At 53.0% G+C, this 17742-nt stretch overlaps 1 protein-coding gene across 3 annotated transcripts; it reads left to right on the forward strand.

The window, feature by feature from the left end:
- Window positions 1-1635: 1635 nt before the first annotated feature.
- U2AF1 (U2 small nuclear RNA auxiliary factor 1) lies at window positions 1636-13679 on the forward strand. Of its 3 annotated transcripts, XM_016143486.2 has the most exons (9): window positions 1652-1760; window positions 4909-4996; window positions 7764-7830; window positions 8653-8719; window positions 11662-11711; window positions 11849-11947; window positions 12337-12470; window positions 12559-12651; window positions 13399-13679. In XM_016143486.2, exons 5-9 carry the CDS (start codon window positions 11682-11684, stop codon window positions 13544-13546), a joined length of 504 nt encoding a protein of 167 aa, XP_015998972.1. In that variant the 5' UTR covers window positions 1652-1760; window positions 4909-4996; window positions 7764-7830; window positions 8653-8719; window positions 11662-11681; the 3' UTR covers window positions 13547-13679. The 3 variants fall into 3 exon arrangements, with proteins under 3 accessions (XP_015998971.1, XP_015998970.1, XP_015998972.1); XM_016143485.2 differs by lacking the exon at window positions 8653-8719 and having other exon boundaries at window positions 1636-1760; XM_016143484.2 differs by lacking the exon at window positions 7764-7830 and having other exon boundaries at window positions 1636-1760.
- Window positions 13680-17742: the final 4063 nt, after the last annotated feature.

The raw sequence follows: 17742 nt of genomic DNA on the forward strand, positions 1-17742 counted from the left end.
TTCTCATTCGGGGCCAGGCTGCAGGACAGACAATGTGTGGAACCTGCTCTTTCGGATGTGGCTTCCCTTATGCCCGCTCACAGTTCACAGGCCAAAGCCAGGTGCAGGGCCAAGCCCCACGCATGATAGGTCATAACATGTCCTCTGCCTATGGTAGCCCAGACGGGAAGGAAGGAAAGGTTGTGAACCCGTAACAGCCTCCAGAGGCCAGAACTACCCCCAGATCAGCTCCTCCTCCGCCACTTCCTGCCTTAGTAGCTGGCGGCCTCCCCTTGGCCACTCCAGTTGCCGTCAGGGTGCACGGGCCATGACCTCGCTGACCCACTTCACCGCCCTCCAGAACACACGGAGGCAACAGTGGTGAGACCTCAGGCAGGCAGCAGAGGGGCGCAGTGACATGGAGTTCCTGGTGTCACTGCGGGGGCGGGAGGGGGATCAGCGTGCAGTGCCAGCAGGGCCGCAGGCTTCCGCCCACCCCAGCGCGGTGGTGCCAACTCCCAGCCTGGCTCTCCAGCCCTCCCGGCAATGTGATGAATTACCCAATTTCCTTTTAAAACCCCCTTTGAAAAGACACTTATTCCCTGCAGCCTGGAGGGGGGAAGTCTGAGATCAGGAGCCCCGGGGCGGGTTTCCTCTGAGGCCTCTCTGCTCGGTGTCGGGAAGGCATCTTCCCCATGTCTTCCTACCGTCTCTTCCCTGAGTCTGTGTCCTAGTCTCTTCTGCTACGAATGCGTCAGATGGGAACACCAGACAGCCTTTTAACAGAATCACCTCTGCAAAGGCCCCCCTCCACTGCAGCCGCCTTCCAGTTGCTGGGGGTCAGGGCTTCACCATGTTGGGTTGGAGGCGGCACAGTTCAGCCCATCCCAGTAGCGGTGGTCAGTTTCTGTCGCCTGCCAGCCGGGCCCCAAGTGAGGCCCCGTCATGTCTCACCAGCAAAACCCCTTGACTGCCATCTCCTTCTAGTCTCATACAGCTAAAATCCAAGCAGAACACTAATGATGCCCCCCTTCCGCCCCCCAAGATTCTGGTCCCTGGTTGCTCAATCAAACACTAAGCTAAGGACTGCGCTAAGCGCTGCGGGAAGAGACTTTTCCGCTGTAATTAAGGTGGCGGATCACCTGAAAGCAGGAAGATTATCTTGGATCATCCAGGTGGGCCCAGCCTAGGAACTAGAGTCCTTCAAAGGGCCGAGACGCCCGCGGCGCTCCTCCCGAGACAGGGGACGGTCAGGGGAGCAGAGGCCATTCCACCGCCTACAAAGGCGGTAGACGAGGGGTCTTCACCGAGGAACGACTCGAAAGACGGTGGGGGTCCCTCAGGCAAGGTGCGGGGAGGGAGAGGCGCCTGCACTCCTCCGAGCTCCGCGGACCCAGCCTGAAGCGACCACATGGAGGGGCCCCGCGCCTGCCGCCACCCACTCCCGCCCACGGTGCGCACGCTAGGCGCCTGCGGGCCGGGGTCCGGGCGGGGGCGCGGGGCCGCCACGCGCCGGCAGAGGGCGCCGGCGGGCGCCGCGCGGGCCCCGGGGCCCCGAGGGGGCGGAACCTCCCGCGCGCGCAGAAGCCCCGCCCACGCGCAGGCAGCGCCTCGCCCGATTGGGCAGCGCCGCCGCGCCGTCGGGGCGGGGCGAGCGCCGTCGCGTACGGGTGACGTCTCCCGCGGGCGTCGGGCAGGGTCGGCGGCGTCGGCAGCGGTGTCGGCGGCGGGTAGGAAATGGCGGAGTACTTGGCCTCCATTTTCGGTACCGAGAAAGACAAGTGAGTGCGGGCCGCCCGCCGGGGCTCCGGGGCGCGTGGGCGGGCGGGCGCGGCGGCGGGAGCCTCGGGCGCGGGGGAGGGGCGCGGCGGCCCTTCCGGCCTCGGGCGCCGCCGCCGCCTCGTGGGCGCCGCGGCGGGCGTGGGGCTTCCGCCCCGGCGGCACGGCCTTTCCCGCGCGGCGCTGCTCGGTGGCCCGCGCGCGACCCGGTCCTGCGGCCCCCCGGGTCCTCGCGGCTCACGGAAGCCGTCCCGAATTGCGCCGAAGTTGTCAGCGTTAACCAGTTCCCTCCAACTTCGAGCTGCTAACGACGTATCGAGAGAGCTCCAGCTCTGATCCCGCCCGTGTGGAGTCGCCAGTTATCGTAGGGTCCTAATCGTTGGCGTTTTCTCCACTTAACAAGTCTCTTGCGTGTTTAAACGGTGATCGGGCCGGTCGTAAAGACGTTTGATGTGAAAAAGCGTTATGGACACGCTTGAGTGACCTAACCGTAAAAGACGTCTGCTTTTAAATTCTTGAAGGTGCAATTCCAATACAAGCACAAAGGGTTTTTTTTTTTTTTTAAGGTCGCATGCCTTCCCTAATCAATTGTTAGGTTAAAAGTTAAAGTTTTAGTTCTGACTTTGCCCCCTTGGCCCGTATTCATTCCCAGTACATTGACTGAAATTTAGACTAAGGGGAATATTTCCAGACATTTAGGATAATTCTCCCTTCGAAAACCTAAAGACTAAGCATCTGGCTTAATCTACTCTTCAAATAAGTAGTTACTATTTGGGATTTCTTCAGGGCGTATAAAGTTTATGCAAATACATGTTTTTAATATCTAATCCCTGTTTGTCATAGGTAATGTTTTAATACCAATTTTTCAAACACTGTTTAAGTTGTTTCTGTATTAAAACATTGTTAATGTTTTAATACTACTTTTTTCAAACACTGTTTAAATTGTTTCTGTTTTCCAGGATGCAGTCTATCTTGTAAAATGTCTACTCTTTACACATAATAGAATCTCCTGTGTTGTTGGAAGAGTGGGGTATATTTTTTTCTGGCAAAAATTCCAAAACAAAATTATCAGTCTTAGTCACTTGGGTGTCAGCCCAAAGCCAATCCCTGGGGTCTCAAAGATGGATCAAATTTGGATCTTTTTCTTAAGCAGGGAGGGGGTGCATGTCAAGTAAAGGATGATTATAGTAAAAAGCATTAAAATGTGATGAATGCTGGTACCCTGGGCTCACAGAGGAGCAACATGGGGAATTTGCCTTTAGACATGATCTTGAATGAACGGGCCAGCTGTGCTGGGGAAAGGCTCCTCTGAGTGTAGGCTGAGAACTCGCATCCTTAATTTCGTTATTCTGGGCCATGACTTCTGTCTTGTGCAGTTTTTTCCCTTGTTCTTGTGAAAAGCTCTATCAAGTGGCGTCTTCACTGTTGCCCTACAAAACTTCAGGCATTTATTCCAGTAACAGCCTCTTTGAGCTGTATTGTAAAAATCATGACTTTACCTCAAGAAACTTGGTTGTTTAATCTTAAAGTTATTCGTATTCTCATTTCAGGGAGACTTGGTGGGGTTTTAGTTTCCAGAAAACAAAATCAACTAAAAAATGATTTCTTTTTTAATTTAAGCTAGAGGAAAATGTGGGTCTCTACCAATTAAAGATATTTAATTATTGTATGTTAACTAATTAAAAAATAAAAATATTTAAGAAGTAATTAATTATTCATGTGAAGTTATGAAGTTTCTAAATCCCAGCATAGATTAGACTTGCTAATACCTTCTGTGATGATAATTCACACCTTTTCTTTTCCATCTTTTTATTTTATTTTGGTAGTTCAGCAGATCACTAAAGTTTGTTGCTACCAAAGTTTTGATTGCTATCTAAGCTTTAAATAAATAATTAACTGGGCATCATGAAATGAAAGCCACCTCCGGAAGTATAGGAATAAGAATTGTTTGGATTATATGGAATCGTTTGGCAGGGGCTTTGCTCATTATGAGTTGTTTTTTTTTTTTTTTTTTTTAAATAAGCTCTTCATTTTCTGGTGACTCTGAAGATTAATGTTATATAATCAAGTTAGGTAACCTACATCAAGTCTTATAATTTGGCAAATATATATAGTAGTATCATTTTCTCCTGATAAGTTCAGACCTTTCCACTTTTATTGTTACCTCATAATAAATCAGTGGTAGGCAGTCTTCACGGCCCTTCAGATGTCATTGAGGCCCTTCCATCTTAACTCTGTTGTCTGTCTCAATATGTGATGCTTCCCAAAAAATTGAATCTATAGTGTAACCTTTCACCTCTGCACATCTAAATTTGAATGGGACGCGTCTAGTAGATTTCAGTTCATCACAAATCTGAGCCTCCTGCCATTGCTGTCACACTGCTGGATTGCTAGATTTGATGTGGGTTGTCCCAAGTATTTGAACAGTGTAAGGGACAGGGCTTTGTGATAGGGACAGAAGGAGCAGTTTGAGTTCTCAGTAGTTTCAGTGTCTTGTAACCAGGAGAATTATTTACTTCAGACCTGAGTTTGGAAATTCTCTGTCGCTCTGGTATAGTGGGTGAGAGAACCTGGACTTTGTTTTCTGTCTTAGTTAACGACAGCATTTAATGAGCACTGTGCATAAAGCACACGTGCATTAACCTGGTTCTCGAGACAGTGCCAGGTTGGCATTCTCCTTATGCTACAGATGGTTCCTGAGACCCTGAGAGGTGAGGTCACTTGTCCAGCCCTGGCAGCTAGTGGCAGGGTCAGGATGTTGACCTTCACTACACCGTGTTGTCACCCTCAAGAGAGAGCATTTCATCGTGGAAGACATAGGAACCACATAGATTTTAAGTTCAATTTTGTTTTAGACTGATATTTCATTTAAAAGAAATCATTTAAAAGTAAAGCAGAGAAAGTCGAAAGTGGAGGGGATTTGAACAAGGGGTCCCTTCATCGAAAGAGTAGCATATTTATGAAGGGCAAACTGAAGCCAAGTAGCTCTAGAACATTGCCAGGAAGGAGAGGGTAAGTACTGCTGATACAGAACGCTGGGCCCGCGCATTTGCGAAATAAAAGAAGTTTGATAGCGTGGGTCATGTTGATGACATGTTTCCATCTGTTTGATCTCTTCCCAGCAAAATAATCTCTTATTTTCCCTTACAGAGTCAACTGTTCATTTTATTTCAAAATTGGAGCATGTCGTCATGGAGACAGATGCTCTCGGTTGCACAATAAACCGACCTTTAGCCAGGTTTGTTTTTTTCTTTTTTTTTCTTTTTCTTTTATTTTCATGTAAATATCAAAATTGGATGTACTTTACAGAAGGAGTTAATTTCCACGTATCTAGCGGGTCGTTTTTTCTCTCTAGTTGCTTTGTTTTCCACCCATGTTCATGAGCAAGTGCTCTTTCGTTCCGTGAGGGTGAGGCAGGGAGCCACCCTACGGGGGGACCTGAGGACACCATGTTCTCATCACTAGAGACGCCCGATAGAGAGAAGTCGTAGTGTGTGTGTGTGAGCTGGGGCCAGTCCCTGCACCCTGGTAGACCTGAGTCCAGGGGCCTCACACCAGCACTAGCCTAGCCTCTCCCAGGCACGCGAGAGGCAGAGGGGCGGCGTGCAGCCTCTGACCGCTGCAGAACTGCAGGCGGTGGAGGTGGGCGGAGCCGCCTCCCGGAGAGGCTGGCATGAACGCCCGCAGGCCCGTGGTGCTGTGCGCCAGGTTCTCCCGTCCTGTCGTGTCCGCTCTCTTAGATCCCTTGGGGACACAGCGGGTCGCATCATGGCACAGAAACGTGAGCAGTGAAACTCAGCGTCAGAAGATTGGCGTTTGCTTCAGTTCCTTGTAGGCCATCTGTTCAGTTGATTGAGAGATGCCTCTTACCTTGGGCTTAGGTCTGCCGAGTTCAGTTCCATCAAGAATCAGGATTTTTTACTTTATTTTTGGTGAATTGAAGATAAGGGAAGAGTTTGCACCCTATAAGTCACTGGTGGCTAAAGAGAGAAAACACCTCTGATAGGAACAGAGTTTACGCCCATGTTTATCGGAATGTCTGGAATTAGAAAAGGCTGTACTGCAGTCTTCCCAGGCAGGGCCGTGGGGCTCCTAACCGCCCATGAATCCCAACGCGTCGCCTCTGACCGTTGGAGAACTGCTGAGTCTGGCCGTTGGAGGCTGTCCGATTCCACTTCTGTTCTCAGATTTTAAATTTCTAACGGAATGGACATTTATGTTTTCTTATAGTTAGGAAAATCCGCCAATTGATGTAATAAAGAGACATTGTTTTCTAATTTAAGCCCCTAGAAAACCCTACAATTTAATTTGTTTTTAGAGGGGGGTAATAGCTTCCTTTTCTCCATTATTCCTGATTACTACATGGTTAGTATAACAAAAATCTATCTTTGAATAGCTTTGAACATGCCTCGATTTCAGAATATTGGAAAACTTGCTTTAAATGTTCTGTTTATGGTAATTTTTGTAAGCACTTTGATTTATTAACTAAATCTCGCCACTAATCCAAAGGCCATGGATTGGGCACTAACCAAGCACCTTAAGTGTCCTCTGAGTTCTTTGGTTTTGGGGGGTTATTTATAGACCTTCCAAGTGTTGAGCTGACAGAGAAGCTGACTCCCCACCCCTTAGTTTTCCTTAAGCTACCTTTGACACCTGGTTTATTTTCTTTGATTCATTGACTACCTCAGAATATTAATGGAAAGTTAATTTGAGCACTTTGGGTCAAAATAAGACAGTGATTCCATTAAAATTTGGTGGGCTCAGTCGTATGTGTTAACTTGAGCACTTGGTTTTATATCATGTTAACCACCCCTGATTTTAATGGAATAGCACTGGCCCCTTTAAGTGAAGGGTCTTGGCGTCAAACAGCCATGTACCTGAGTGAGACTTAAATAAATCTTCCTGTTGACTGGTTCGGCTCAGGACAGCCGTTCACCAGAGTTGTCGCACACTGGTAATTCCAGTTGGAGATAGATAAGTCAGCTTCGGAGACACCTGAGGCACAAGACCAGGTGACTCTTAACACGGTGCCCAGTGGCCTGGGGAGGTGCCCGGCCCGCGCAGGGGTCCGCGTGCCACGTGCGTGCGGCCGGCCGTTGGATGTCCTCTGGCGCCTCTGATGGGGTGTTCACACAGCCACGGCCCTAGAAACACAGCCGGGGGCGGGACCACTGAACTCAACTGCTTTGGACACATGGTGAATCTGAACGTTTATTTTTCTAAATTATGTGTTTTATTGGTTCAGCTTGTAAATTCCTAGTGTAATTCAGTGTGGGTTTCTTTTTAAGCTTCTTACAGTGATGTGGACATTAAGATTCATGTAATATATTAGCCTACTAACTTGAACATGGTTTGTTTTTTCAGACAACTTGATTTTAAGAAGAACGGTACAATGTAAGGTTTCAAGTCTGCCTGATCCCGTTTAAAGCACAAGGGCTAAAAGGATTTTTTTCCCTTAAGAGAAGGATCGGAAAAGAGCAAATGTTTTAAGCTATTGTATTATGTAAACAGAGATCCCACCAAGAAAATGTAAATATGATAGTGTCCGTGGCAGTTAGGAGACCCGTTGGGTGTGCCTGTTCCTACGAGACCAGAGAGCTTCATGGACTGCATACCGTCGGGTTATGCATTTGGTTTTTTAAAAATAAGTTCGTGTGGGGAATATGGCTGTAATGTGAGTTTTTCAACATTTTAGTGTCTGCTGGCTGAAGTATAAGAAAATGTTAATGTTCTGTTATTTTTCTTGCAAAAAACACTTTAGTAATGTGAGACTACTCAAAACAATCATAATTTCTTCTTGGTTGCTGGCTGACTTGACCTAAGTCACTGCTCAAACTCTGTTTTCATAATATGATGGTTTGGGTGTACTCTGCAGAAGACAAGTGTCTGGCTTGCGGGAAACAAACAAGCGATGAGCTGTTTGCAAACAAGTTGTCTCTTTGCAATTGTCTAATATATGCACAGCAGCCAGTAGAATTCCCCTTTTTATTTTTTTTTCCCCGCAGACCATCTTGATTCAAAACATCTATCGTAATCCCCAAAACAGTGCACAGACGGCTGACGGCTCACACTGTAAGTCCCACAGTTGGAGAAATTTTTTTAAAACGATGGTGTTAAAGAGCCCACTCTTAATTGAGACAAATAATGTTGGCTTCTGAGCTGCTGACATAGAGCTGTTGCAAACAGGACAAGGTGGTGGAAGTCCTTGGCGTGTACAGCAAGAACTTGATACTTGGCTGTGTTCAGCAGGCTGGCGTAGGGAGGGCTGCTTGCCGGGTCCCCTCCCTTGATTGATGTTTGTTATCAGGAAGGGGTCCGTCCATGCGACGTTTGAACATGGTCAGCCAATCATTGGTCTTTACAGTGACTGAACCTCTGGCACTTATTAAGTTCTTTCTGTAAAATTAACAATCTTAGGAATATTTAGGAATCAGGTAAGTAGCCCAATAAGTGTGGGTTTTATTTCACCATTATAATTTTTCCTCTAGGAAGTGGAGATTCCATGATATGTAATTATTGTATTTCTCTAATACAGTCATTCTGCCATCAGTTTATACAGACACTTTCTCAGTTGTCCATTAAAAGTTTTCTGTGACGTCTAAGAATATTTTGGTGGTAGCCTGCCAAGTTATTTGCACTCTGACCTGGCTCAGAACTTTGGGATGGACAGTTGTCACACTCTGCAAACAGAAATACAATGCTGGCATATCATGGGGTCTCTGTGCATCGCAGTGTAGGGCTCCGAGACAGCCATCAGCTAAGAAATCGTCTCTGCCTCGACAGAAATAACTTCCTCTTTTTTCAGCACTGAGTTGACTGAACCGCCACAGGAAACCGGTTAAGTGTTTACATTTAATTTTCCATAATATAAAGTTGTTGCGTTTTGTATTTCAGACCATTGCCCTCTTGAACATTTACCGTAACCCTCAAAACTCTTCCCAGTCTGCTGACGGTTTGCGCTGTAAGTTCATACAAGTTCCTTCCCTGGTCCCCTGGGCTTGCGTGTCAGAGCTCAGCGTCCGCTCCGCCTGGTCTGCCGCTGCAGTCACGGACGCTCCCACTAGAGGCGTCAGAGCGTTTGTCCCACCGACCCGTGGGAACCTCTTTTGAGAGTGGAACTCCTGCCTTCTGTCGAAGGAGGAAACTGCGCGGAGGGCGCTCGCTCTTTACCGAGCTCAGCTTGGAGCTGCCGCTCCGCCCCCGCCCCCCGACAGGACACTGACCGTGGAGCGTGTGCTTCCCTCTGAAGAGCAAGTGCTGAGAGCTCGCTCCCTTTAGCAGCAAGGTGTTCTGGAATCATCCTCAGATCCCGTGCAGTAGACCTCCCCTTCCCCTCCACCGCAGAGCTCGCGCTCTGACGGCGAGAGCCGTGTTCTGAGCTGTTTCCCAAACGCCCCCTCCGAGCTGCACGGCCCCCGAGTCCTCCCAGCCCTGTGCCGACTCGGCCTGTGACAAGACGACGTAGCGTCTCCAGCCACGGGAGTTAGTGCTCGGGGCGGGGAGGTGTGGACTGGGCTTTCGGTGGACAGGACGATTGTTCCCTGAGGTGGTAAATGCTAAGCTTTGAATATCATGTTTACTGAGGGGTAGAGAATGGGATACATGTTAGCATCGTTGAAAGTTCACAAAACAAATTTAAACTCTAGCATCTCGGGCTGTAGAAGCAACATAGTCACCTGTGGGTAAACGGGCACGAACGTCCTGGACTCTTGTTAAAATCAAGGCTCCGAGCCAGGGGCGGGCACTTCCCGTTCACCCGTTTGTTTGGAAGCTGTACCCATGAGTAAGACGGTGCGAGCGCCAGGTACCCTGGCAGCCATGGGCCTCAGTCCATGCACCCTGAGCCGGGAGCCCCTCACGTTATGGGTGACCTGCACCGGGAGGCCCCTGGGTGCGCGCGCCTGCGGGGAGGGGCCCTCCTGTCAGCATTTCCGCCCAGATGCTCAACTTCCGCTGCTAACACTGACGCAGGAGCGGAGAACTTTGCCCGAACCTGACAGTCGCAGGATTGACCTGGTGGCCCTTGTTTTGAAATACCTGGCTCTTGTTTTCTTTTTGAAGAAGGTCGAGTGGAGGGAAGTCTTTATATGTGGACTCAACTAATTACTGTGGCAACTGCCCCGGGGTAAAACCGAAAGAAGAGAGATGCTGTGATGATACTTCTTTGCCCTGCTGGTTTCCTGGGGACCGAGGGTGCTTCTGGGCGCAAGGGTCTCGTGCTAGTTTCCTTTGTGTCTTCATTTGCAGTTTACAGTGCTCTGGTTCTGCGGATGCTGCAAAGAGCTTAGCTCTGCTAAATAGTCCTGTTCTGGGGTTCAGATCCTACAGATTAAATGACATTCCTGTGCTACGATTTAAGAAAATCAGTTATAGTTACTTAGCAACAGATCCTGCCAGTAAAATTTCAACCAGCTAGGTTCATTGATTTCCTAAAATTAGTGGTTCTCTTGAACATACCCTTTCATCTATAAAAAAACTCTCTATGCTTGGTTTAAACTTAGGTAATGAAACCCAGTTTAAGAATGTTCCTGTAACAGAACTGGGTGTTTTTTTCAGGTATCATTTCAAATATATTGACTCGTGAATAATTTTTTAGTGATTATTTTTTTAATCACTAATGTATGCCTTTCAAGTCAGTTTGTTTGACTTAAATACTTTAAGCAAAGTATGGAAGTTAAAGTGTGCCCACTGCCAAGCATTGCCAATACGAGCTCTCCAGAAGTTACCGGAACGTAGCGCTTCGTGTTACACGTGCTGATAGGAACGGCAGGAGCTCAGCCGGTGTGCCCACCACCCCCAGGGTTGAGCCTCAGCGCCGCTCAGACTCGGCGCGCAGGTGTTTTCTCTGCCCTCACCTCTCCCGACGCGGAGAAGGAATTGCGTTAACCGCTCCAGCCTGCCCTTTGCAGGGGCCGCTCTGACCAGCTCCCCCGGTTTCTGCCGGGAAGGGCGTGTTCACAGTGCATTTGCGGGTGGGACCGGCTATCTAGAGTAGCTGTTGGCCGTGTTCAGTAAGTGTGGGGTTCTAAAGCGAGCTGGACTCCCAGAAATTCAAAAACAACTAAAATGTAGGGAAGGCCCACCCCACGGGTCAGAAAGTGAATTTAAATCACTCTCAATGAAAGATGGAAGTTCTCAGCCCTAAAGGTAGAACGCTCCCGGGACGGCGAGGGGGCTGCCGAGGCGGCGGTCTGGAGCGAGCCCCGGCCACAGCCCGGGCGCTCTGGGTGCGCGTGGCCCGTGGACGTGACGCTGAGGACCACGCTGCACGTTTGCAAAATCCGCCAATAGAGCGGACGTGATTCAGTTTGGGCATGTGAATTAAGAGTAAACATGAAGAAAATAGTTTGGAAATGCAAAGTAAGAATGCTTTCTTCAACAAAGCATTATAATTTTCCCTTTATTCGAAGGGCATTCAGAATACTTTTCATTGACCTTGGTGACCATCCTGAGTATTTATGGTCATTTGGGTTTTAATCGCATAAGAAAGAATTTTACAGCATTCTGTGCGGCTGCTAAACTGAAAATAAAAAAACAACACTAGTTAGGGGTCTCAGCTTTGAATCACCTTGATTCAGCTTTCATTTTAACCTAATAAAGGGGACAAATCAGGGTGGTTCCTTGGCCTCTATTTTAAATCTAAAGAGGAAGAAAATTTTCATTGAAAAGGTTTTTGAGAGTCAGCTTTTTCCTCACACTTTCTGAAAATGGGGGCCTCCGATGCTGATTCGGGGCACTGTAAAGCCTCGCCACACCCAGGGCCTCGATGGGGCGCTGTGGCAGTCCCCTCGGCGCTCCGGCAGCCTCGTCGGGGTCTCTAGATAACCGAGTGTGTGTCGCTGGCAGGGTGATGTGCGCACGAGCGCGGCCCGCTCTAACCAGCAAGGTTTCTGTTGTCGGCAGGTGCCGTGAGCGACGTCGAGATGCAGGAGCACTACGATGAATTTTTCGAGGTGAGGGGGCGGCGCCGGGCGGCGGGCGGACTCGTCACCCCTCGCGTCTGGGAGGAATTCACACGCCCCCGTTGGGGAGAGCGCCCGAAGGTGAGTCAGGCGAGTGACTGCCCCCTCGACGTGTCGTGCTCCTGCAGGAGGTGTTCACGGAGATGGAGGAGAAGTACGGCGAGGTGGAGGAGATGAACGTCTGCGACAACCTCGGGGACCACCTCGTCGGGAACGTCTATGTGAAGGTGCGCGGGGCCGCCCCTGACCGCCTTGCGGTCGGGGTGCGGGGCTGCGGTGCGGGGGGGGGGGCGCCCGGGGTCCGCCGTCATCCTCCCTGTCGTCCGCGTCCAGCGTCCTCGTGGCTGCTGGGCCTGGGTGGGGGGGGGGGGCTGCTGTGTGGGTTCGGTTCCCTTCGCCTGGATTCTAACGAAACCCCCGCTGCCCGCGCACGTCGTCGTGGTGGCTCCTCTGCCCGGGCGGGTCGGGAAGCCGGTCTCGGGCACCGCGAGTTCAGGAGCCTGGGTGTAGACAGGGTCGCCTGGCCCGTGGCTGCTCCGCGGCGGCGTTCCAGCCCAGCACTCCGCCCACGGGAGCGCGCGGAGCGGGTGGTGAGCGCTCTGTCGCCTCGTTTCAGTTCCGCCGCGAGGAGGACGCAGAGAAGGCCGTGATCGACCTGAACAACCGCTGGTTCAACGGGCAGCCCATCCACGCCGAGCTGTCGCCCGTGACCGACTTCCGGGAAGCCTGCTGCCGCCAGTACGAGATGGGGTAGGTGTGGCGTCCGGCGGGGCGCGGGGCGCGGGCGGGGGTGCTGGGAGGGGCCGGGCGCGGTGACGGGCGCCCGTTGTCCCCACAGGGAGTGCACGCGAGGCGGCTTCTGCAACTTCATGCACCTGAAGCCCATCTCCAGGGAGCTGCGGCGGGAGCTTTACGGTCGCCGGCGCAAGAAGTGAGTGTCTCTGTGTGTCTGTCGTGACGCTGTGTCTCCGTCGTGACACTGTGTGGGGTTTTGTGTTTTTTCCCCAAAAAATGTTTTTTTCAAGTAAAACTTGGCCCAAGTGTCATTTATGTTCTTTGAAAGGCACTGCTTAGACTGCAGTGCACGTTCTGAATGTGAAAACACGCTCTTTGAAGAACGTTGCGTGCGCACGTTGGCTTAAGCAGGGGGCGAGCCTCGGTAGCGGGCGAGGGCACCGGGTTCCGTGGGGCCGGGCGGGTTCTCGGCCTTGGCCCTGCGGACCACCGGCAGGACGGAGCACCGACGTGCGTCCGGTCCTGCTGTTTAAATCGGGCAGTTGTCCCGCTGCAGAGCGCCCGATGTGGGAGGGCGCACGGAGCCGCTCTTCCTGCGTAGATGGGGTTTTGACCCTGGAGGGTTCTCGTTTCCCGCCTGTCACGCCCACGAGGGAAAGCAGGCGTCGGTGAGTCTGTCCTGGTGTCGCGAAAAGCGGCGTAGGAGGAGGGGGCCCCTGCCCTCCCCCCAGAAGCCAGCCCGGAGGACACCGTGCCTCTCGGCTCCGGGGCGTCCTTGAGGCCGGGCACAGCGCGCAGCTGCGGCCCTCGCCGCGGGGCAGCGTTTTCTTCCGTGACTGGCGCCGCCCTGACGTGGCGCGGTGTTCGAAGGCGCTCGTCGCCGGTCTCCTGTTGCGCGTCTTGGTTCGGATGTCAGCCTTTCCTTTCTTTCCCTCCCCTGCAGGCACCGGTCGAGGTCCCGGTCCCGGGAGCGGCGCTCTCGGTCCAGAGACCGTGGTCGTGGCGGCGGTGGCGGTGGTGGCGGCGGCGGTGGCGGACGGGAACGTGACCGGAGGCGGTCCAGAGACCGGGAGCGGTCCGGGCGGTTCTGACCGTGCCGTTTTTACCGTACGTCTGCTAGAAAGTTGTAGTCGATTGACCAAACCAGTTCGTAATGGGAATTTTTTTTAAAAAACAAAAAAAAACAAAGATGGGTTTCTGAATAAAATTTGTAGTGATACAGCATCCTGGGTGTCCCTGCCTCGTGGAACGCCCGCGTCGCTCTCCCTTCGCAGACCCGCACGGCCTCACCCTCGAGGTCAGGCTCCGTGTCCGTCACTGTTTTTGAAAAGCGACAAAACCATGTTTTTACAATTAGGCTCTGAAGTGAAGCCCCTGCCAGTTGAGGGAAAACTTACATGGGCAAAAGTCAGATGTGTTTTTTGTCAGCTGCCTCAGGGAGTAACCCAGAGCCCGAGGCCGGGGAGCCCGTGTGGAAAGCCCGGGGTCCCTTCCCTGGCCGGGCTCCGAGGGGACGGCGGACGCGCCTGAGAGGGCAGTGCTGTCGCGGGGCGGCTCGTCGGGGCGGGGCGGCCGGCGCTGCGTCCCCACTCCACGGGAGCCGCCGTGCCTCCCAGAACGCGAGTGCATGTCACTCAGGAACGAGCGGGGTGCGGCCCCCGAGCCACCGGCCACGGCCCACGCGTCGGGGCTGCCCCTGCGTCCTCGGAGCCTCCGGTTCAGGTAGACGCGCGAGCCCTCCTGTGTAGCCGCATCCTCTGCAGACCGTCCCCGTCTGCCGTCAGTCACTTCCCCGGGCCGTCTCCGTCACAGTGACACGGAGCCGCTGTGTCCAGGCGTGCCTCACCCCGGCTGGGCGCCGGACTGGAGTCATGCCCGAGGCGGCGCACATCCTTACTGGGCGCCGTGAGCTTCGTCGTGACAGTGCCAAGCTCGGCAGGGTCCTCAGCGCTCTCCCACCCACCACCCCCGTCTGCCCCTTTGCTGGGAGGAGTTCGGGGAGCAAGAGCTAAATCCTGCTCTTGGTGTGGGAGAAAACGTCACCAGTGTCACCTGCTGCCACCACACCCGTCAGTGGGAGGGAGTGTTCCTCCCGTGGTCACCGCGCCCACGGAAGGCTTTACGTGACCGGCAGAGGCTTCGTCCCATTGTGGTCTCTGCTGAAATTAGGTTTCACCTGCTTTTTACAGTAGTGAGCAGATGATTTTGGATAAATTAGTACAGTTTCGAGTTAGTGATCTAGGAAGTTCCTTTTAAATCATGTTCTCCACGTTCCCAAAAACTCAGTACCGATACTTGTTTTTCTACCTGAGTTTGGTCAAAGTTGTAGAGATGACGTCGAGTCCTTTCCCTTGCGTCCAAGGGAGGGAATGTGGCAGAATTTTGCTTTATGTGTCGAATAGAAATCCATCAAAGGTGCCTGCCACACTGCCACTGAAGGGGGAAGGCCAGCCCGCAAAGCGTAGCTGGGATCCGGGCCCCCCCCGCCCCCCTCCCCCCGCTGCTCCCTCCACCCCTGACACCTGTCTGCAGTGAAAAGAAGCTGAGGGCCTTTGAAAACCCCAAAGGCCCATGACGAGTCGCTGTTGAAATAAAGTATCGACCCCCTTGATTTAACAGTCATGTTGCATTATCTCATTTTTGCAGCATTTTTGTGCTTGCTGTTTTTTGACACAGTAGGCGTACCAAATGAGCTGACCGGGGCACGAGTCCCCAGTGGGCAGCTAGGGTCATCCTGAATATTTCCAACTGGCGAGCGTGGTGGCCAGGGCCCCGCGGGTCGCTGAGCATTCGCTTCCTTTGAGCGGCGCCGGAGAAAGGGCGGGGCACTCTCAGGTCTGGCCGGGTCTTGCCGCCGCGCCTCAGTCCGGGACTGCTCGTCTCCCCAAGGGGACGAAACGGCCGGTGCTCTCTCGGACGGAGGAGCCTGGGTGCAGGGACAGAAGTCGTCAGTGTTGCGGACGCTCTTCTGGAGCCTCGGGGACGGGAGCTCAGACTTGGCGCCTCGGAACGTCACGCGGGGCCCGAGTGTGGCCACCCGGAGTAGGTTTGGCTTCCTTTCGTCCTCCGGTCCCCAGAACATGTACAGAAATGTCCCAGGGGAACAGGTCTGGCGATCAAGGTAGGTAGCTTCTCGACTTCTAATTTGCCAAGTGGGACTTCGTTTTGCTGTCATCAGATTTCGCCATCGTTTCATGGAAGCCTTTTAATTTTTTATTACGGGACATTTTAAACGTGCGGCCCTCCAGCGAGCTCAGCCCGCGAGCAGCGCCCACCAGTGCCCGCCCGCTCACCCGAGTTTCCTCGCGTCTGCAGCGCCAGGCCCGGCCGCATCCTCAGGAGGTGGGGGTGTGTGTGCACGCGCCGGGAGTGAGCAGAATGGGAGAAGCGCCTGGCGAGCGCTCAGAATGTTCCAGCTGGTGTTTCTGGACAAAAAACGAGCAAGGCCTCAACCCTGAGACATGGATGCTCCCGTGGGAGGCGGGTGGGCGACCAGATGCTGAGAGCTCTGAGGCCCCGGCAGGCGGCCTGGGAAGACCTCAAAGAGTAGACAAGTCCTACTCCTCAAGTCAATAAAGTAGGGATAAGTTCAGTTGGGACCCATACGCTGAAAATCAGAACATGTTGCTGAGAAACTGAAGTCCCAAACAGCAGGGGACCGCCGGCCTCATGGCAGGGATGGAGGCCATCGTCCCCCGGCCGTTCGCCCGTTCAGGGCAGTCCCTCTCGGCTCCAACAGCCTCTGCAGAAATGGAGAAGCTGGCCCTAAAATTCACGTGGCGTTGCAGAGGACCCCACACAGTCTCAGACGACACTGGCCAGCTCGCACTTCCGATCCGAAACCTTGGGGCAAAGTCGGCTTAAAGAAGCCACTGTCACCAGTGGGTCAGCAGACTGGAACCGAGGGTCCAGAAAGAAGCCCCTGCGCTGACGGTCAGTTGATTGACAAGGGTGTCAGTTGATTGACGATACCAGTCAGTGGAGGCGGAAGGTCTTCTCTCACGGGGCCGGGACAGCCCGGCGTCTGCAAGCAAAAGCGTGACACTGGACTCCTGCCTCGCACAACTCGGAATGGATCAAAACCCTAAATGTAAGAATCGGAAGCGTAAAACCCACCGAAGGAGACATGGGGCAAATCCCGAAGACCTTGGATTTCGCAGTGGTTTCTCAGGACACCAAAAGCACAAGGAACAAAAGGAAAATAAATAAGCGGAAATTCATCAAAATCAAAAGTTTTTTACATCAAAGATACTATCAAGAAAGCAAGACGACGCCCCACAAACGGGAGAAAATTCATGCAAATCGTGTCTCTGATCAGGGTCCAGTGTCCGGAATGTATGAAGGATTCCTCCAGCTCAGCAACAAGACGAATGCCAATTTAACGCCGGGCTAAGGCCCCGAATCAGAATTTCCCCAAAGACACACACGTGGCCAACAAGCACATGAAAAACACCCATTTGTCAGCAGGGAGATGCAAATCGAAACCGCAACGATCAGATCCCACTCCACACCCAGGAGGGTGGCCAGGATCCCAACGGCAAGTGACAGCAAGCGTTGGAGAGCGCGTCGGCAAACGGGGACCCGCCCGCGTTCCCGGAGGGGCCGTGAGTGGCGCGGCGGCCGAGGCAGCCTGGCGGGTCCTCAGAAGACTGAAACGGAAGCACCGAGTCTGCGGCCCTGCCACCCTGAGCAAGCCCGACCCCGTCTGGTCGCGGAAGCGGAGCAGGATGGGTGCCGTAGGCGTAAAACATGAAAAAAATAAGGGATTGTAAGCTGACCAGGTCTTTGAAATCTGTGAGGTCAACCGAGGGCTGCCTCGCCTAAAAAAATAAAATAAAATAGAAGCACCGTGTAACCCGGCGATTCTCCTCGTAGCTCTGTGCCCAAGAAGAATGAAAACGTTCGCACGAAAACGTGTCCCCCGTGTGCATTCGCAGAAGCGTGGGCGCGGCCGCCCGCGGGGGAAGCAGCGCCATGTGCACCCGCGGGCGGCACACAGACGGGGCGCGGGCGCCCGCCCGGCCGCCTGCGTTTCACAATAAGAAATGAAGTACTGATCCATGCTACGACACGGACAAACCTCACGACATGCCAGGCCGAGGGCGGCAGTCACAAGGGGGACACGGGGTGAGAGTCCGTGCGTGTGAAACGTCCCAGGTCGGCAAGTCCCGGGAGACCAAGCAGCCAGGCGGTTGCCGGGCTGGCGGTGAGAAGGGTGGGTGTGGGGTGATGGCCACGGGGTCTGCCGTGAAGCTCGGCGTCGAGGGGCGCCCAGCTCTCGATGTGC

This window comes from Rousettus aegyptiacus, unplaced genomic scaffold, assembly GCF_014176215.1.
Source record: "Rousettus aegyptiacus isolate mRouAeg1 unplaced genomic scaffold, mRouAeg1.p scaffold_m13_p_20, whole genome shotgun sequence".
NCBI lineage: Eukaryota > Metazoa > Chordata > Mammalia > Chiroptera > Pteropodidae > Rousettus > Rousettus aegyptiacus.

Bases quoted from the DNA above. Each gene is read 5' to 3' on its own strand.
- U2AF1 (XM_016143485.2), top strand. From the start codon at position 1,717: ATGGCGGAGTACTTGGCCTCCATTTTCGGTACCGAGAAAGACAA. The intron at 11,712-11,848 runs GTGAGGGGGCGG...GTGCTCCTGCAG, and splicing joins ACTACGATGAATTTTTCGAG to GAGGTGTTCACGGAGATGGA. The intron at 12,471-12,558 runs GTAGGTGTGGCG...TTGTCCCCACAG, and splicing joins TGCCGCCAGTACGAGATGGG to GGAGTGCACGCGAGGCGGCT.